Genomic DNA, 19,304 nt, shown 5'->3' on the forward strand with positions numbered 1-19,304 from the left:
CCTCCTGGAGGGCCGCCCGTTCACGGCTTTCGTCGACCACAAGCCGTTGGTCTACGCAATGGCTAAGGTCACGGAGCCGTGGTCGGCCCGCCAGCACCGCCACCTCTCCGCCGTGTCGGAGTTCACCACGGACATCCGGCACGTCGCCGGCAAAGACAACGCCGTGGCCGACTGTCTTTCTCGGGCCAGCGCGAACGCGGTCCACCTCGGCGTGGACTTCGTGCTCATGGCGGCCGACCAGACCACCGACGCCTCGGTGCAGGCACTCCATGCGGCGGACACGGGCCTCCGCCTGGCCGACATTCCCTTCGCGGGCACCGTCCTGCTCTGCGACGTCTCCCAGGGCCACCCTCGCCCCATCGTGCCCGTTTCCTGGCAGCGCCGCATCTTCGCCTCCATCCACGGCCTTTCTCACCCGGGCCGGAAAGCTTCTCAGAAGCTGGTGTCGGCGCATTTCGTCTGGCACGGCCTTCGACGAAACATCCGCGACTGGGCCAATGCCTGCAGGGCCTGCCAGCGGGTCAAGGTCCACCGCCACACCCAGGCCCCGCTGGCACCTTTCGCCGTGCCTGAACGGTGTTTCGACCACTCGCAGGGGTTCACCCACCTGCTCACCATGGTGGACAGGACCACCAGGTGGCCGGAGGCTGTGCCCCACGCCTCCACCACCACCGCCGACGTGGCGCAGGCGTTCATCGCCACCTGGGTCACGCGCTTCGGCGCACCAGCGGACATCTCGTCCGACCGCAGCCCACAGTTCACGTCTGAGCTTTGGGGCGCGGTCGCCCGTTCGTTGGGGGTCACGCTGCACCGCACCACGGCCTACCACCCCCAAGCCAACGGGTTGTGCGAGCGGTTTCACCGCTCCATGAAGGCCGCACTCATGGCCGGCCTTCAGGACGACGGTTGGGCCGACCGGCTGCCGTGGGTCTGTTTGGGCCTTCGCACGGCCCCCAAGGAAGACCTCCAGGCGTCCGCCGCCGAGCTCGTCTACGGCCAGCCGCTCCGTGTCCCGGGCGAATTCATGCCCGACGCTACCAGTCCCTGGTCCGCCGCTCGCCAGTGCTCGGACCTCCAGGAGGCCGCCCGACGATTTGTCCCCGTGCCGACGTCCCGCCACGGTGGCCCCCAGTCCTACGTCCCCCCGGCGCTTCGCACAGCGGAGTACGTCTTTGTGCGTCATGACGCGCACCGGGGGCCACTCCGGCCACCGTACGACGGGCCCTTCCGGGTCCTGCGACGGGGCGACAAGTCTTTCATCGTCGACTTCGGCGGCCGGCCGGACCGGATTTCTGTGGACCGCCTCAAACCGGCGCACATGGACTTCGACCGACCACCACGGTTGGCCCTTCCTCCGCGGCGAGGCCGCCCCCCGTCCACAGTTCCCCCCGCTCGACCACCCACCACCACGTCGGACCCCTCCCCACGACCCTCCAGGGGTCGCTTCGGCCGGGTCATCCGGACCCCCCTTAAATTGACCCTGCCGGTGCAGGTCGATTCTTGAGGGGCGTGTGTAGCGGTTACCGCTGGATGCACACAATCGCCTTGCACCGGCCAGAACACGGCCAGACGCGCCTCTCCCAGGCATGCCCGGACTCACTGTTCCCGGGCACGCCCGAACCTCCTGGGCACGCCCGGTCTCGTCTTTCCCGGGCATGCCCACTCTCGCCTTTCCAGGGCTCGCCCAGAGCGTCCGGGCATGCCCGCTATCGCCTTTTCAGGGCTCGCCCAGAGCGTCCGGGCATGCCCGCTATCGCCTTTCCAGGGCTCGCCCAGAGCGTCCGGGCATGCCCGCTATCGCCTTTCCAGGGCTCGCCCAGAGCGCCCGGGCACGCCCAGCCTCGACTTGCCAGGCCACAGCCAAACATGCCCGGGCAGGTCCAGACTCGCCTTTCCAAGGCTCGCCCTTGACACCCGGGCATGCCCGGTATAGCTTTTACCGGGCAAACTTCCCAACATAAATGTGTATATATATTGCTGCCCGATAAACGGGCTTGTCAGAATACCTGAGCTGTTTTGTTTCAATAAAGCAACTCGGACGAATTCCGTCTTTGGTCGCGTCAATTCTTTCGACTCGCGTTGGAGCGCAGTTCCTTCAATATATATATGTATATATATTCTCTTACACACACACACACACACACACACACACACACACACACACACACACACACACACACACACACACACACACACACACACACACACACACACACACACACACACTTATCAGTCAATGTATGTGGTGTGCAGGGTGGGATGTACATCTTCATACTTATGGATTACTACGCTGCAAGTGGATTGTGTTTACTCTTTGTTGCTGTTTTTGAGTGCATATGCATCGGATGGGCATACGGTATGTAAAACCCCACAGTGCTATTTTTGCCTACTATGATTTGTGATACTAACAGCCTCATAGAATGTCAGAGAGGAGATACACTTGTCTTTGAGCCGTCTCGTCTAGCTTCAATTCAAAATTTGACTTAATGTGTGTCCCAGGCAAGGCGTTGCATAAACAAGCGTGCCATCCCTTGAATAGGCCATTAAATTGTAGACACGTCTGCGAGTACTCTGCCAAAAAAACTATTTATTTTGTAAAAATATTTTTGAAACAAGAAAACAATGAAAAAGCTTTTCTTGCTACAATAAAAAGTTTCTCATGATTTTTCTGTTTCAAGAAAACTTTTTTATTTGAAGAAAAAAAGTTCTTAGAAAATTATTTCGGGAGAGTAATTGCCAGTGGACGTTAAAGATCACACAATGTCTCTCGCAAAGTCAATGATTGTTGCCAGCACCCGAGCCAAATCCCTGCATGCACACACAGGGGAACTGCACAGATGATGCAGCTGTGCTTCAGTAATGACGCAATCAGAGGAGCGAATATGAATTTCAATTCCGTGCAACATGCATTCACAAGAAGACAACCTGGAAAGACGACTAGTGAGTTAGCTCTGCCTTTGTGGTGATTTAAAATAGCAATCACGATTCCTTTCATGCCGTGAGGTACATAGGAGCTGCCGAGGCAGTTTCATTGGCTAAGGAGTACAATCCTGGACCGGTCGCCACTCCGAAGCAGGATACTGGAATGGCTTATTATCCCAGTAAGCTGGTTCTCATTTTGCCGACCTCAGAAGGATTACAGGCTGAGTCAACCCACCTGGTGTTATTTCAACGGCATGACAGTGGCTCAAACTCAGGACCCTTAGCCATCAAACTTATGCCAGCCACCTTCACCGTTAAGCCAACAGCAGGCTTTTGTGGTCATTTAAGTGACATCAAATAATGGAATCCCCTGCAAATGTGTTCGTCAATTATCCATACGCTGGTCTGAAGCAGGGATTGGGGTTCCACGAGGTTCTAAATCCCCCTCTTTTAAAAAAAAGAATGTTATCATACCTTCAGGAATTGGATCTTCATAAAAAATGTATTTAATGTATTTTTCTCCTGGGATTATATCCAATTGTCACTTTGAATATGAAATGCTGATTTCAGTTTTGAATTATTACTGGAGGCAATGTCTCTTGGGGAAAATCAATGACAGAATGCAAAATGAGAACAGCGCTTGGTAGGGCACATACCTCCGCAAAGCCGCACAGTTTACGTTTGTATTCCACTGATAGGCCGGATCTGCATTTGGACATTAAATTAAATATGATCGCTTGTTCTTGTCACCTATCGAACTCATCCACCAAGTTTTGTCATAATCCATCCACAACTTTTTGAAATATCGTGCTATATATAGTTTTTCCCGATCTCTCAATGGTGAAGAATTACTTCGTAAATTAAATCAAATTATCGCATCCGGTTCTTCACCAAAATTTAATCAATTCGACCTCGGCGCACACCAAACCTGTCCACAAAGTTTCGTCCTAATCTGGCCATAACTTTTTGAAATTTCCTGCTCACAGACAGACAGACAAACTGACGGCTGAAAACATAACGTCCGTCCACCTTTCGTGGTGGAGTTAATAAACCAGAACCATAAAGAAAAATCACAGCTCCCTAAATGATAGTTGTGCTAGAAATTGTAATACCGCACCGAATTGAATGGAATAACAAAATGCAATTAAATTGGTCTGTTTATTTGAAAAATCAGGTTAGCATCAAAAATGTTTATTTGCTGGAAGTTTGTAATAACAACCAGTCACTGCTTAAATCCTTCATAAGTTTTTTTTTTTTATTGGGACCAAATTAAAAACTTTGACAGATGTTGTTTAATAATTTTCTGTGGTGTTATGCAATTACTGTTGTCTAGAATCTTAAATCAGCATTCGTTAGCATCTTGAATAGTGGCTGTTACTTTCTTGCACCCCACAGGTGGAGACCGGTTTTATGACAATGTCCAGCAAATGATTGGGTACCGACCAATACCTTTGTTCAATTGGTGCTGGAGGTATTTCACACCAGGCATCTGCATTGTGAGTGACCCACTCCACCTGCAAGTGTTATATGTAGAAAACCATCTCAGCAATGAGGAATATGATACATTATTAACCCTAGAGTGGCTTCCCGGCAAACACATAACGTAATCACAACGTTGCTGGAACATCGTAATTAGGTAACGAAAAAAACAACGTTTTATAAATGTTTTAAGGACGTTTTACTTTTACCTTCAAACATGTTAACCTTTAAACAACGTTGTGGAAACGTTTTACAACAACGTTATTTGAATGTTGCAGAAAAACGTTCCCTAAACGTTTTAGTTAGATTCTAGACCGACGTTATACCAATCAATGTGTTGTGATCTACAAACATTCTGCTCAACTTTGCGAACATTCCAGGTGTGGGAGATGTTGGTGGAGGTGGAAAAAACGCATTTTCTGCCATTTTGTTAAGTAACGTGAAAAACGTTGAAACAACGTTGTGGAAATGTTTTACAACAACATTATTTCAATGTTGCAGGCAAGTAATGTGAAAAACGTTGAAACAATGTTGTGGAAACGTTTTACAACAACGTTACTTGAATGTTGCAGAAAAACGTTCCCTAAACGTTCTAGTTAGGTTCTAGACTGACGTTATACCAATCAATGTGTTGTGAACTACAAACATTCTGCTCAACTTTGCGAACATTCCAGGGGTGGGAGATGTTGGGGAGGTGGAAAAAACGTATTTCATGCCATTTTGTTGTGTAACGTGAAAAACGTTGAAACAACATTGTGGAAACGTTTTACAACAACATTATTTGAATGTTGCGGGAAAACGTTCCTTAAAGGTTTTCGTTAGGTATTGGGCTGACGTTATATCAATAAACGTGTTGTGAACTACAAACATTCGGCTCAACTTTGCGAGCATGCCAAGGGTGGGAGATGTTGGAGGAGATGGAAAAAACGTATTTCCTGCCATTTTGTTGAGTAACATGAAAAACGTAGAAACAACGTTGTGGAAACGTTTTACAAAAACATTATTTGAATGATGCGGGAAAACGCTCCTTAAACGTTTTAGTTAGGTATTGGGCTGACGTTATATCAATAAACGTGTTGTGAACTACAAACATTCCGCTCAACTTTGCGAGCATTCCAAGGGTGGGAGATGTTGGAGTAGATGGAAAAAAACCTATTTCATGCCATTTTGTTGAGTAACGTGAAAAACGTTGAAACAACGTTGTGGAAAAGTTTTACAACAACATTATTACATTGTTGCAGGAAAACGTTCCCTAAACGTTTTACTTAGGTACTAGACCCACTTTAGGGTTAGGTTTAGGGGTTTCTATTAAACGTCCGATGAACATTGAGTTATATCAAAGTGTTAAATGGATTATTTTAATTACACTTTGTCCTCTTATGATGCTGCTGCATCACCTAAAATGAATGAACTGGTACATAAATGAATATCGTTTAACCGATTTTTAAACACGATTTACCGATTAAATAAGTTACCGAATCATTTAAAAATGGTTACAATGGTTTTCCTCGGCAAAAAGTGACATGAAAAGTTCAAACATTATTTAATTTTGCGTGCATATTTTTTTGTTATTATTGTAACACAATAGTAATTGATAGTATTCCTTGAAATATGTTTACCCAAGGAATGTCAGTTGACAAGGGAGGTTGGATAAATTGAAATTTACACTACTGTTAAACAGCTAAAAAGCTGTGGGTGTATGTAAGATATTGTTATGTGGGGGGCGGGGGGGGGGGAGGGGGGTGGGGGTAGTGGAATATCTAGAGCCAGGTAGATCTGCATAGGTAGGTACTCGACTGTCATGATAGGGAATCTACCTGTAATAAGTTATGTGTGTAGCCCGGATGTCGGAACAAGTTGTATCTGTGTCCCCGCCACGAGGCAGGGATTATGGGTTACTATAGGGATTATGGGTAAATTCCCTCGTGTGTCATTCCATTTGTGAGCAATCCAGTGTCCATTATGGCAACGCACTGTAGGAGAATGTTGTGGACACAGGAGACCACTATGACCGAAACAGCTTTTACAAATAAGGCTTTATTATAATTAATAGATCACTTGTTTCAATATAATAAGGAACTACAATAACTCAATGAATTTGGTAATTCAAGTCGTTGGTTCTTTTCCTTTGGCCGGTCCTCTGCGCAGCGCTGTTCTCGTTCCGTACTCGTTCTGTTCGTCAGAGGTTCTGGCGACAAGTCGGTTCCTCCCAGGATGTTGTTCACGTTTTATGGTTACAGAAATCTTAATCCTCTCTGCGCTAATCTTAATCCCTTCTCCGAAACGTTACTCGGTCATCCACACTCGCCTCACCGGCACCAGCTCGTCCCCCCAGGCGTTGACAACCATCCCCTCCTGCTGGGAGATCCTCCAACCCTGCATTTGCTTCACAATAGTGAAAGCCTAGGAATGTGCTCTAGCCCGGGGCCGTGACAAGGTGAACAAGAGATTTCCAGGTTTTCCAAATTCCTGACATTCTCTGAGCCACCTGTTCACTCACCAATCTCAACCAATTACAAGTAAAGATCTATATTTCCACAATTCGCTCATCTTTTTGTTTTTGTTTATATTAACCATTAATCTAAACATCAATACAAGTACAAGTAAACAATCGATCTCTACAATTAAACATCAATACAAGTACTCAAACCACAACTTTGGTAATCCAATTCCCTTAGGCATACACCATCATCCTGCAAGAATCTGATCACAAAACATTTCGTTGGTCATTGACTCCTTCCATATTGTTAATTCAATCTATTTCATTTGCATCGCAAATATCTTTGCAAAACAACACTTCACCATCACCAAGACACAACAATTTCACTTCACCATTTTTCAAATTTATAAAGCATCTGCAACATCTGACAAAACGTTTGCCTCCAAACAAATGTTGACTCTTTGTTTGAAAGGAAGGGCTGATCACTTGTGTTTGAATTCAGGTATGAAACATTTTCTTCTAATGTCTTCATAGCACCTGCACTACTTCATGTAGGGCCTCGCTGTTGTAACAACTGTGCGGAGTCATAGACTGACCCTGCTCTCCATGCAGCATTCTTGCCACTCTTGCTGTAAACCATAGTAATTCCTGAATAAGGCCTTTGCGCAGTTATAGTCGACTTGCCTCCTCCCTCATTATGAGTGGGCAGCAAGTATTGGTGTGACGTTGATTGGCCAGCAAGATGTGGAACAGGGATGCCAGATGCATCCACAATGATGTTGGGACCATGGTGTTCAGGTCATCCATGGTCCATACCAGGAGCAACTAGCAGAATCGTGCACAGCTGTTGTGAAAAGGCACAGCCGTTTGCTTGCAGCTCCATGCTGGTTCCCCGGAAGTTGGTGAAGTAATAGCATATGTCCCCGCATTTCGTAGAGGCTGCAGGTAAAATGTTGTTGTCCTGCAACTTCTGATGTGATGAATGTTCGAAGCCTTCGAACAAGAGTAAGTGATCGCCTTTCTTTCATATGTTGCAGTGTGATCCAGGCAAATGGTCACATACATTTCCTTGGTGAAGGTAAGCACCCATCTCCAAGTTACACAGGAGAATGTCTTCATCATTCTTTGAGAAGGAGGGTGTATGCCAAGATTAACTTTATTTTTTAGCCACAAATTTTCTTTCTCAAACTTCTTCCCAATTCCATTAGCACTCCCTTCAAAATGTAATCTCGGCTTATCCTTATACTCAGTCACATCTGAATCTGCTTTCCACACACACTGAATCAGATAGGGTGCATCTTACCATGAAATCAGCATAATCATGTATATCTTCCGACAGTTTCACATTCAACAATTTGTTGTTTTTCCTTAAACTTTCAAAAAGTTATATTCATTTATATGCGTCACACAAATAATATTCAATCAGGTATGTATTTTACTACTGAACTAAGAATACCATCCACAATTGCTTTCAGGTTAATATAGTTCAAAAATTAACTCATGCAGGTATTTTAGCACTACTCAAAGAAAATAAATGCATTTATAATGAGTGTATATGATTACAATCACAAACAGGAATATCTAATTCCCAACAAATTTTGCAAACCAACAAATTAAGCATAATGTACTAGTATCATAATTCCACCCCACTGTTTTTTTGTTTTGTTTGTTTTTTCCCCCCCAAAACAGTGTGTAACTTGTGGTGATAGAAGTTCACCGGTTGACACAATTCACAACATTTTTGTTATGCCCTTATCTTAACTCTACTGTATTCATTTGCAACATCACTTGATTCATTCTTTTAATCTCGGTATTTATGTCGCCATAAAAGTCTTCCTCTGGTGGTTCCACATTTCTTTCCTCATTTGTCACTTCATGCATTATCATAGTGTTGTTGGTTACCTTAATCAAACACACAGTCACTAAGGCTTTCAAGTAAGCCACCACTAAAACAATTGCCAATATAACTACTAAACCAACAAACAAGTGTTGTAGTATCTTAGCTGCTACTCCTCCAAATGTGTTTCCCAACCATGCAAAGGCACCCACTTTTATATAATCATGGTATCTTGCTCCCTCTTGTCTGATTGTATCGGCTATGTTATAAATTTCTTCTGAATTATCAGGTATGTATGTACAACAATCTGTACCAATGACTGCACATGTACCTCCTTTTCCTGCTAACAGCATATCTAATGCCATACGATTTTGTAATGCCATGGTTCTTGCCGCTGCCAGCTCACTTGTAAGTTGTGTCAATCCACCAGCTGTTTTATTTGCCAATGTTTCTATAGCCAATGCCATTTGCCGTAGTTCATGTCCTGCCTTCCAGGTTCCATAAAATGGAAATATTACCATTCCAACCCATTCCCCCATGCTAATAGTTCTTTTCTGCCTATAATGCAGGATATGCGTTGGTGACTGTTAACAAGCGCATGTGTGGAAGCACAAACCCAAGAAAACATGATCCTGACCATGTCAGTGGGAGATACACATACGCCTTGTGTCCACATATAAAATATGTATTATTATAGGTCCATGTAGTATCTGTTGTCCAAGTTCCTTCCCAATACAAAGATATCATCTTTAAGCTAGTGTCCCTTACTGGGACAAGCAATCTCATATAGCCCAACTCGTAACTATAATGGTGGCAGGTGGAGTTACCCATAAATTTATTATTCTCTGTGGTTCGATGTCGGATGAAACATAGGAGCCCTTTCATTTGTTGTTGAATAGTTCCGTAAGGGGGCATAACTTCATTGTCATATTTAGGCCTATAACTGTCTGCAAATTCCTCACATTGATATCCCCCTTTTTCCCAACTAGCATCCCCGAGCATCATCGCCATTGGGAAATAAGGTCGTATTGTTGCTACCAACCTCTTTGGGAAGCGACTACATAATTCATCCCAACCAAAAGGAACTGCCTCCAATGGTACTCTGTTCTCACTAGAATGCGGCATTTGTGTGCATATCCAACAATTACTTTAATTTGCTATATCAGCCCTTGTGTGGGCTAAATGTAAAAAAGTATTAATCCCGTGTAATCCATCGGGTTCTAAAGGTGTGTCCCTATCTTCCATCAAACTTCTCTTTTGCTTATGTCGTCCCGCATAATCATATATCTGTATGTCGGCCACCAATGTTGCGTTTTGTTCTCTCATTACCCCAAAATAATGCATGCAACACAGAGTCCCCACTACTAGAGAACTCATTCCTATGATTAATATTACCATTTTCAAGGAGTATCCGAAGTAGAAGTCTCTGTTTTCCCCTGATTTGTCGGCTTGTCTTGATAAGGTCTTTCCCTTTGTCCCACCTGTAGCCATCTGTAAAACATGTGAGCTACCCCTTGTATATGTTCATACCTATAACATAATTATATGTCAATGACATTCAACATTATATACCAAACTAACAAGCTTCCTAAAAGGTAAATAAAGAAAAATCCCTTAATATGTAACATAAATCAGATTATTTGTCTTACCCTGATCCCCCTATCTCCCGGGGTCGAACTAAATCCCCTAATCATGAATGTAGTTGTGATACATTATCACTCATGCTGTACTAATATCAATAAGTAATTGTATGTCATGTAGGCAAATAAATGTCACTATCCCAAGTAGGAATACTACATGTTGAAAATGCAATGTTTATCAATGCAAGGGGTGTTAAAATGTAATTCAAATGAATGTAAATCACGACTAACATTTATCTGCCACTGAATGTTCTGCTGGGCTGCCAGGTGCAGCCTCATTTTCTGTGGGACCGTCCACCTTAGCCCCTTGTGCTCGCTTGCAATGAGAGGCATTAACACTTTAATAACACTTTAATAAACCTTCGAAAAATGTTTCCCATCTCAACAAATTTCCTTTTTTTTTTTTTACAAATAGCCATGTGTAAATTACGTATTTAACTACAATTTCCTCTCAATTTGTTTGGTCTAACTGGCCACAACAGTGGCTGCCAACATGCAGTACCGTTTTTATCTACCAAGCAAGTGCTCGTCCACACAAGACCTCTACCAAAATGTTGTTTGTAAAACAAATCTGGGATTTCTGATTACATGGATGCACCCTCTCAGGACATTTTCAGGCTGCTGTTAACAATCCACTACGATAAATTAATTCCTTTACCCTGTGTAAATTATGTATTCTGGGAAGTCCACATTTCTGGGAAGTCTGGGAACCACATTTCAAATCTGGCCTCCAAAGCCAGTCAACGACTGGGCATCCTTCGTCGTGCGAAGTCCTTCCTAGGCACACCTGAGCTCCTCACCACATATAAGGCTTTCATCCGCAGCTCAATGGAATACTGCTCTCCCCTCTGGGCTGGTGCTCCTGCCTCACACCTAGCTCGCCTTCGCACTTTTGAAACCAAAGCATTCAGAATCATTGGAATCTCCCGCGATGAAGCTATCTCTGAGGGCCTTTCACTCACTCACCGCAGGCAGGTAGGTGGTCTTTCTGTCTTCTACCGACTCCTCTCTGGCCTTGCTCCCCCAGCTCTCTCTGTGCTCTGTCCCCCAAATATTCCTACAGGTCACACAAGATCTGCCAGCAAGCTTCTGATGGTTAAACTGCCAAAATCTCGGCTCTCTGCTCACCTTCACTCCTTCATTCCTCTTTTCTCCCGCCTCTGGAACAAACTCCCACACTCCCTTCAATCCCACTCCTCCCTCCAGGTCTTTAAAACAGCTGTTCACCACCATCTCTTATCTTCCCCCATCCAAAACCTTGATCTTTTCTACCCCCACTAATTCACCACAGATCCACCTTGTTTGTAATTCCAACTTCTTTCCTGGTAGTCCTGGCAGTGTCCATATGTTTTATGCCTCTCCCAACCCCTTTCCCATGCCTCCCCCCCAAAGCCCTCTCCCTCCCACAGTTCTCTCGATGTCTCCATGTCTCTCGGTTCCTGCTCTCAAATGTTGTGTTTGTGTCCTTCCCCCTCTCTCCCCATCTTGTCTACCGCTCCCGATGCTTTTTGTTTTATGTGTCGGTTTGTCAGTTATGTGTCGGTTTGTCGGTTTGTCTTTCTGTGTGATAAATGTTCGCTCCTTCACGAGCCTCGATGTTGTATACAAAAAAAAAAAAAAAAAAAAAAAAAATATCACAAGGAACTACAATAACTCAATGAATTTGGTCATTCAAGTCGTTGGTTCTTCTCCTTTGGCCGGTCCTCTGTGCAGCGCTGTTCTCGTTCCATACTCGTTCCGTTCGTCAGAGGTTCTGGTGACAAGTCTGTTCCTCCCAGGACGTTGTTCACGTTTTATGGTCACACAAATCTTAATCCTCTCTGCGCTAATCTTAATCCCTTCTCCGCAAACGTTGCTCGGTCATCCACGCTCGCCTCACCGGCACCAGCTCGTCCCCCCAGGCGTTGACAACCATCCCCTCCTGCTGGGAGATCCTCCAACCCTACATTTGCTTCACAATAGTGAAAGCCTAGGAATGTGCTCTAGCCCGGGGCCATGACAAGGTGAACAAGAGATTTCCAGGTTTTCCAAATTCCTGACATTCTCTGAGCCACCTGTTCACTCACCAATCTCAACCAATTACAAGTAAAGATCTATACTTCCACAGCACTCATATAGACACATAGATAGATCCCCTCCCTTACAATAAAACAAACTGGATAGACAAGCAGGCAGCAGCTGCGCAGAACGCCACCATGGGCATCAAAATCTTGTAGGCCAGCAATAGCCACGCCCAGGGAATGTGTTATTGGTTGGTGGAAGGGAGCGGCACACTGATTGGCCACCGACCGGTGACACCTCGGCCAATCAGTGCGGAGGGAGTGAACATTCGCCCAATCAGGGCGGAAGGCGCCGAACACTACTTAGAAGTGGGTCGCTGGTTGGAGAACAAGCACTGGTGACGTCAGAAGTTGGTAAAGACCAGAAAGAAGGCAGGGATGGATTAGTAATGCACCAGAATTGACGTGAGACTACGGGGGACAAAACGACTGATTTGCGGGCATTCTGGGTTCTGCGCGGTGCTTGTGTCGGGAATCGAACCAGGATTCACAACTAGAAATCAAGGAGTAGACAAGCGTTTATTAAAATCCGTACACAGCTGCGGTAGACGTTGGGGATATCCAGCTTAACAAGCAGTATAACGCCCAGACCGTCTCAAAGTAACTCGACGAAGTGTGTTCTTTATATACTTTCAAAAGTTAGATAAAGTTCTCCGCTAAACTGCTTTCACAGCAACTTGAAGGAAAGGGGGCGAAGGATGGACAAACAGCTCCCACCCTTGTCCCTTCCTGTCCTTGCAACATTTATGGCCACAAAGCGTAGGAGGGGGCCTTGAAACATTCCCTTAAGTCCTTACCTTTCCCTGTAGATGTCGACCAGACCTTGAAGCATGAGACTTTCAGCAGAGCAAGCAATTGTAATCAACCGCATTTGGTGAAGCAAGTTTTGAGTAAACAAAGCCATTTGAGGAACCTTGTAAAAGCTTAATTCCATATTCATTTGTGAAGCAAGCATAAATTAGAAGCAAACATTAATTAGAGAAGTGAAAAAGTCATCATAAAAACATGTTTCCGACACTTGTGCTTCGGTGTGTTCGGTCGTTGTCTTCTCTGGTTCTTCCTCCCTGCGTTCTTCCCAGTGTTCTTCCCTGGTGGGTTGTCATCTTCCCTGGTTCTTCCTCCATGCGTTCCTCCCAGTGTTCTTCCATGGTGGGTTGTCATCTTCCCTGGTTCTTCCTCCCTGCGTTCCTCCTGGCGTTCTTCCCTGGTGGTTCATCGTCTTTGTGGTGTTATTGGCTTGGTGCTTGGAGCAGTGCTTGGTGTTTGGAGCAAGGCGTGGTGCTGCGAGCGGACGGGACTTCATGTACGACCGACGAGGGGTGAGCGAGGCATGCCACTGAGCGGGTCGCTCGGGGCCCAGCAGGGCGTGAACGAGGCAGACGGACACCTGCTTCATGCCAACATCGGAGCCGGATGGAACCTGACCGACATCACGCATACAGACAGATAAGCTCGCATTCACAAGTACATGACGGGACATTTGTTTTATTCATTCTCCCTTTGTCTTGTATCCGAAATCTGTGAGTGGGGACGTCCCAACCTAGAATTTAGTTTTAGGCCGAGAAATATATATTTCCGGGTTCTGGTCAGCGCGCGCATCGATTTTGACCCTGCGCGTCAACAATTTGTTTTTTCCAATTTGGTATCGACGTTCGCGCACGGTTCTCCCCTACAAAACTGCGTTTAGTTTGTCCAAATCTAACCAGCCGTTCCAAAGATATGAGTAGTTTTGTGTGCCGTGACGTCATGAATCCAATAGGGAAGTTGCATGTGATGTTATCGTCTTAGTCACGTGACCACTTGGGTGGCAGAACATTGCTTCTGCCACCATACGTAATGGCGGCAATTTGAAACTCGTCTCACATATAAATTGCCACCTACACGATGGTAAAGAGTTGTTGTGCTGTCGGGTGTACAGCCCAATTTCATAAGGGATCGGGCTTGTCATTCTACCGTTTTCCGGACGACACAACGCACTAAAACGGATTCATAGCTGCCTTGCCTGCAGCTCTCAGGTGAGAATATGGCTCATGAGGTGGTTACCTTCGCTCGCGAAGTGAAAAGCAGGATTAGGAATTTGGTTACGTACATGTGGAGTGCGTATGGCGTACGTGTGGCGTACTTGTGTACGTGCGGAGTGTGGGTGGTGTACGTGTGGAGTGTGTGTGGTGTACGTGTGGAGTGTGTGTGGTTTACGTGTGGTGTACATGTGGAGTGTGTGTGTGTACTGTGGAGTGTGTGTGGCGTACTTGTGGGTCCACACGGGTCCACAGGCAGATGACAGCCTCAGTTTCTCGCAATACCGCGAAAACGCCTCAACGGGCAAGCTACGGGCATAAACTGACAGGTCTGTCTAATCAAACGACAGCTTTCCCGCCATGTTGTTACGCCACCCAATATGGCGGCCGAAACCGGTTGCCATGGACGACGCTCACGTGATGCAAGGCCTCTATCGGCTGCATATTGTCATTTATTGAAACGAATACGTTCTTTGTCGGGTTCGTGTGAAGCAACCAGAAGGCCTAGAGAGCTGCTGGTGGTCTCGTTAGTTAGGCCTGGATCCCATCTCGTTTGTCATGAAGTTGTAAGTGTCTGTGATAATCTGGTGGACTGGGAGAAGAGATCGTGGGAGACCATCGGCCTGTTGGACCACTTGCGCATGCGCAGTGTTGACGCAATGGACGCATTGGAATGTTTGACGGTTCGGCGAGGCGATCTCGAGAACGAAATGGCAGTCTATATATAATATGCTTGAAGAATTTAATGATTTTCAGAATAAATACATTTTAAAATAACTTAAGCTTGTGTTCATTATTTACAAAAATAAAGGCCGACAAGTCCCATTGGCTGTCTTTAATTTCTCTCTGGACGGCGCCACAGCAGATGAGGAGGACCGCAAGGCATGAGGACACAAAAAACACCTCTATATGTGCAATCCATGCTTTTCAAAAAAAAGAAAAGAAAAAAAAAACCGCATCGCCGCATCAATTCTGGAACTTTGGTCTGACCAGAGACCAGCAATATATATTTTTTGGCCTTATCACCGCGTTTCCCTGTCCCGATATTTATTTTGAATAAACCCTTCTATTATTTTATCTTTCATTCCAAATCCCGTGTCCGTTCTGAGTTCATTCCATACAGGGTCGAGGGCTACCGCCAGGGCGTCAGCTAAGAGCTTGCCATTTCTTCCTCTTCCTTCTTTCTCCTGTGCTTTATAGTCGAATCCGTAATTGATCGTCGCCTCCAGTTAAAGCCTTTTGGTCATCCGCGATCCTACGGTATTAACCGAGGGATTCGCGCGACAAGTGTTGTCAAGGAGTGGGATTTGAACCCTATTATAAATTTTGTGTCAAAGAGTGTGGTGAATTTGGAGAAAAATGTGTTAGAGTCGGAGGCGATAAATTGTAATAGTCGATCGGTGCGCGAGACGCGAACGGCACGTCATTAATCTAAATCGGTTTCTGAGGTAAAATCCACGCGGGAAAGCTACCTCGTCTCCATGGATGGAAGAGGTACGCGATATGGAAAAAAGGGTGGAAGATGTGGATAGCATTGGAAGTGGTTCAGAGGTAGTTGGGGTGTAGCATAGTGATGGAGCTACCCCCGCCGTAGAGACGGTCCCAATAGCTTTCATGGCCACAATTGAAAACACTAGGGCATTGCCCGTACTATATCTATATCTAAAATTATATCCCCCCCCCCTCTATTTACATGAAATGGTTTGGTCCAAAGCGAACGGCTTGCGAGTACGGTGACAATCCCCCCCCTCTATTTACATGCAATGGTTTGGTCCAAAGCGAACGGCTTCCGGAGTTTGGTAAAGAAATCGCCATCGCGTGCACAAACGCGCAGGAAAGCGAATGAATCGCAAATTCGGTTTTATTAGTTTTAAAACATAGTTTAACGCCAACATAGTTTGCAAACGTGAAATAAATGAATACGCTCTCAAATGTGCCATCCGAGGCAGAGTGTGTCCTCCACGTTCGGCACACGCGATCGTTCGCTGCTCTCTGATTGGTTGAATCGTTTTTTGGACATAGCTCGGTAAGTAATTGTCCGATTAATATGAAACCTTGAAAAGGCACATCCTCGGGTCCCCAGCAATATACCTGGCAAGTTAAAAGTATATCGGACCCGTGGTTGTCGAGAAACAGCGGTCACAGACAAACGTACAGACGTACAAACGTACAGACGTACAGAGATTACTGGAATTATAGATAGATAATGAAGGGAATGAGTAAGCAAATGAGGGAAATAAAAACTGACATGAATGCTCAGAGTAATAAGATGGACACGATGAGTGATCGGATGGAGGGAATGAAAAATGAATTGAAGGGAGACATGAAGGGGCTGGAAAACAAAATGGATGCTCAGAGTGAGCGAATGGAAAACAAAATTGATGAATGGACGAGTGAGTTGGAGGAGGAACGAAAGAATGGTGCCGATGGGGCCCAGGAGAAGCCCAGGGTGGCAGAATTCGAATCTGAACGGGGGGAGTTAAATGGGACAATGGAGGAGTGTACGGCCCATTCAGATGTGCATGGGGCTCAGGAGCCGGGAATGGCAATTAAACTATAATGGGATGGAAATTTTGAAGGAAATGGGGAATGTGGAAATTTTAATGGGGAATGTTTGTTACATGGTGGCCTGGAGGGTTATCAGGGCTGGGTGGATGCCCCAACACATCAACAGGGGGATGAATTTGGAGTGGTGCAGCACAAGGGCAGTTGTGCAGTACAAGAGGGGATACCAATAGGGGGGGGGGGGGGTCCGAGTAATGGAACCAGACTGGGTATTTATTGGGTAAGGCCTGTGGGGGCCAGAAATGATTTGTGATGATAATGTAAATGATGTGATCTGGCGGCTGGAGACCTGTGACAGTACCATCGGAGAGGACGGTGCTCAGCTCCAAATGAACCTGGGGGATGAGGTGAGTCGGTCCGAGGAGGCGGTTGAGGTGACTGAGGGGACCCTCACCATGCATAACAATTGGGTACAAGAGGCTCCGAAATTGGATAACCAGTTGGGGGAGTGTGTTGGCTCCGTGCTGGATTTGGACCTTGGAGAGTCGGGAGATCGAGCCTCAGACAATTTGGTCCCCGTAGCGAATTTGGAGCAGCTGCAGGGAGGGGCAGAACAACCTGAGGGGGGTTGTTACCTGTAGCTGCGGTTATTGGATGCACGAGGCTAAAATTGTTAAAAGGATATTTAAAATTAAATGGAAATGGGAATTTGATGTGGAGCAGCCATGGAGGGAGTTGGTCCCCGGTATGTGGAATTTGGACGAGGAGAGGTCATTGGGGATGGCCTCGGGCAAAAGTTGCCCCTTTAAAAATTTGGGTATGCCAGCCGGCTGGGGGGCTGTGCTGGCGAGATTTGGATGTGGGGTCCAGCCATGGGTGTCGTGGTACGACCTGGGCCCCACGGAGGGTCTGGTGGAGTGTGGCGTCCCTTGTACATCGGGGTGCTGCCGGAACGGCTGGCTCCAGCCGGTAGGGTCACTGGACCCTAGTGGGGGTTAAGACCTCCGTGGGGGGGTGGGGGGGGTCTGAGGTGGTTTCTCAGGCCTGGGATGGCATATATTGAGGACCACTTGGGGGGAGGTGTTGTGGTTCGCGCTTTGGTGGTGGCATCGCGGATGGCCAACATGGGCCTAATGTGGTGACCGCCCGTGCATGCTGCCTGACACCTTCTCCCTGAGGCTCTGGGACAGCCAGCATGTGGTGACCTGCCATGCTGTGCTGATCTATTGACGTGGGTCAAACCGAATGGACAGGGATGGACATAGCCTACTGGACAACCATTGGGGCATCTGAGGAACGTGATGGTGTGAGAATGACCTTCCGCAGATGTTCCATTATTATTTGTGGACTCTCAGTCTGGGAAGAGAGCCATTGTTGAATCGGGAATTTGTAACCAGCCGAGCATATGGGCCATGCTCGCCTGGCATGTGTATGGATAAGCACCCTTCTTTGGTGAAATTAGTGAAATGTGAAAAATGTTTGGCATGTGTAATCTGTGGGATAGATGTAAATTTAAGGGTGAATTTTGAAATGCTATGGTGGTCACTGACATCAGTGACACCATTATTGATCCAGGTGTGTGTTAAACCAAAGTGTTGGAGGCTGTGATGAAAGTTGACCGGGTAGCAGGACACAGCTTTCAACTGGTTGCGGGGGCGACTGTGCCGATATTTGGGACGCGGGGTCATGGGGATGGAGTTGAGGGTCAACGTGGTGCTATGGGTGTCCGAGGTGTGTGGACCATGTCTTCTGGGTGAGTCTCCTGGAGGAGCATGGCTGTCGACTGGACCTTGGCGTGGTCAAGTGTGGGTGGGCACTGCAGTTGTGTGGACTGGGGGATGAGGGCGGCGTAGGTGACATGAGGGGAATGCCACGCACTGTGACCGTCTCCCCCAGGGCCGAGGTTGTGTGAGTGAGGTTTTTTGGCCGCAGGTGCTCACAACATTGGCCAGCTGGGGCTGGTGCAGCCGTGTTCCTCACAGGGGGGGTGCCGAAAGATGGATGGTGGGTCACACCATGATAGACACTCATGAGCCATGTTGGCGTTTTGACTGCTCACCTTGTCCCGATGACCCTTGCACGGTAGAGGTGCGGAGCTGTTGTAGCCACAGGTAGTTGTTTAGAACAGTTCACAGTTGGATGTGGATCCACATACCTGCCAGTATAGTGGGGACAAAAGTGTAATTTGTTGAAATTTGATTGGTCCAATGGGATAAATTTGGGGATTTTGTGGGGGGATGGCACTTTTGGACCTGACCAACTGGTAATTACCTGCACTTGGGGTGAGTGTTTGGATGTGTACTGTCCCAGACTTCAGGACTTGCTTATTAAATTGGGGACATGTAATTTGGAGTTGGGGGCGGGTGAGAGTGATGACATGGCCGGTGAGGGCAATGGAATGTG

At 46.7% G+C, this 19,304-nt stretch overlaps 1 protein-coding gene across 8 annotated transcripts in view; it reads left to right on the top strand.

The window, feature by feature from the left end:
• LOC137438815 (sodium- and chloride-dependent GABA transporter 3-like) overlaps positions 1-19,304 on the top strand; it is a 285,952-nt gene that overhangs the window by 256,397 nt on the left and 10,251 nt on the right. For 7 of the 8 annotated variants that reach the window (XM_068134240.2, XM_078767392.1, XM_078767385.1 and 4 more), the window contains 2 exons: positions 2,254-2,356; positions 4,318-4,418. In XM_068134240.2, coding sequence (XP_067990341.2) covers positions 2,254-2,356; positions 4,318-4,418 — 204 coding nt within the window. Of the gene's footprint in view, positions 1-2,253; positions 2,357-4,317; positions 4,419-9,247; positions 10,684-19,304 lie in introns of those variants that run through there. The other variant, XM_078767407.1, reaches the window with a different exon arrangement.

The sequence above is a fragment of the Myxine glutinosa genome, chromosome 1 (assembly GCF_964187855.1).
Source record: "Myxine glutinosa chromosome 1, kmMyxGlut1.1, whole genome shotgun sequence".
Taxonomy (NCBI): domain Eukaryota; kingdom Metazoa; phylum Chordata; class Myxini; order Myxiniformes; family Myxinidae; genus Myxine; species Myxine glutinosa.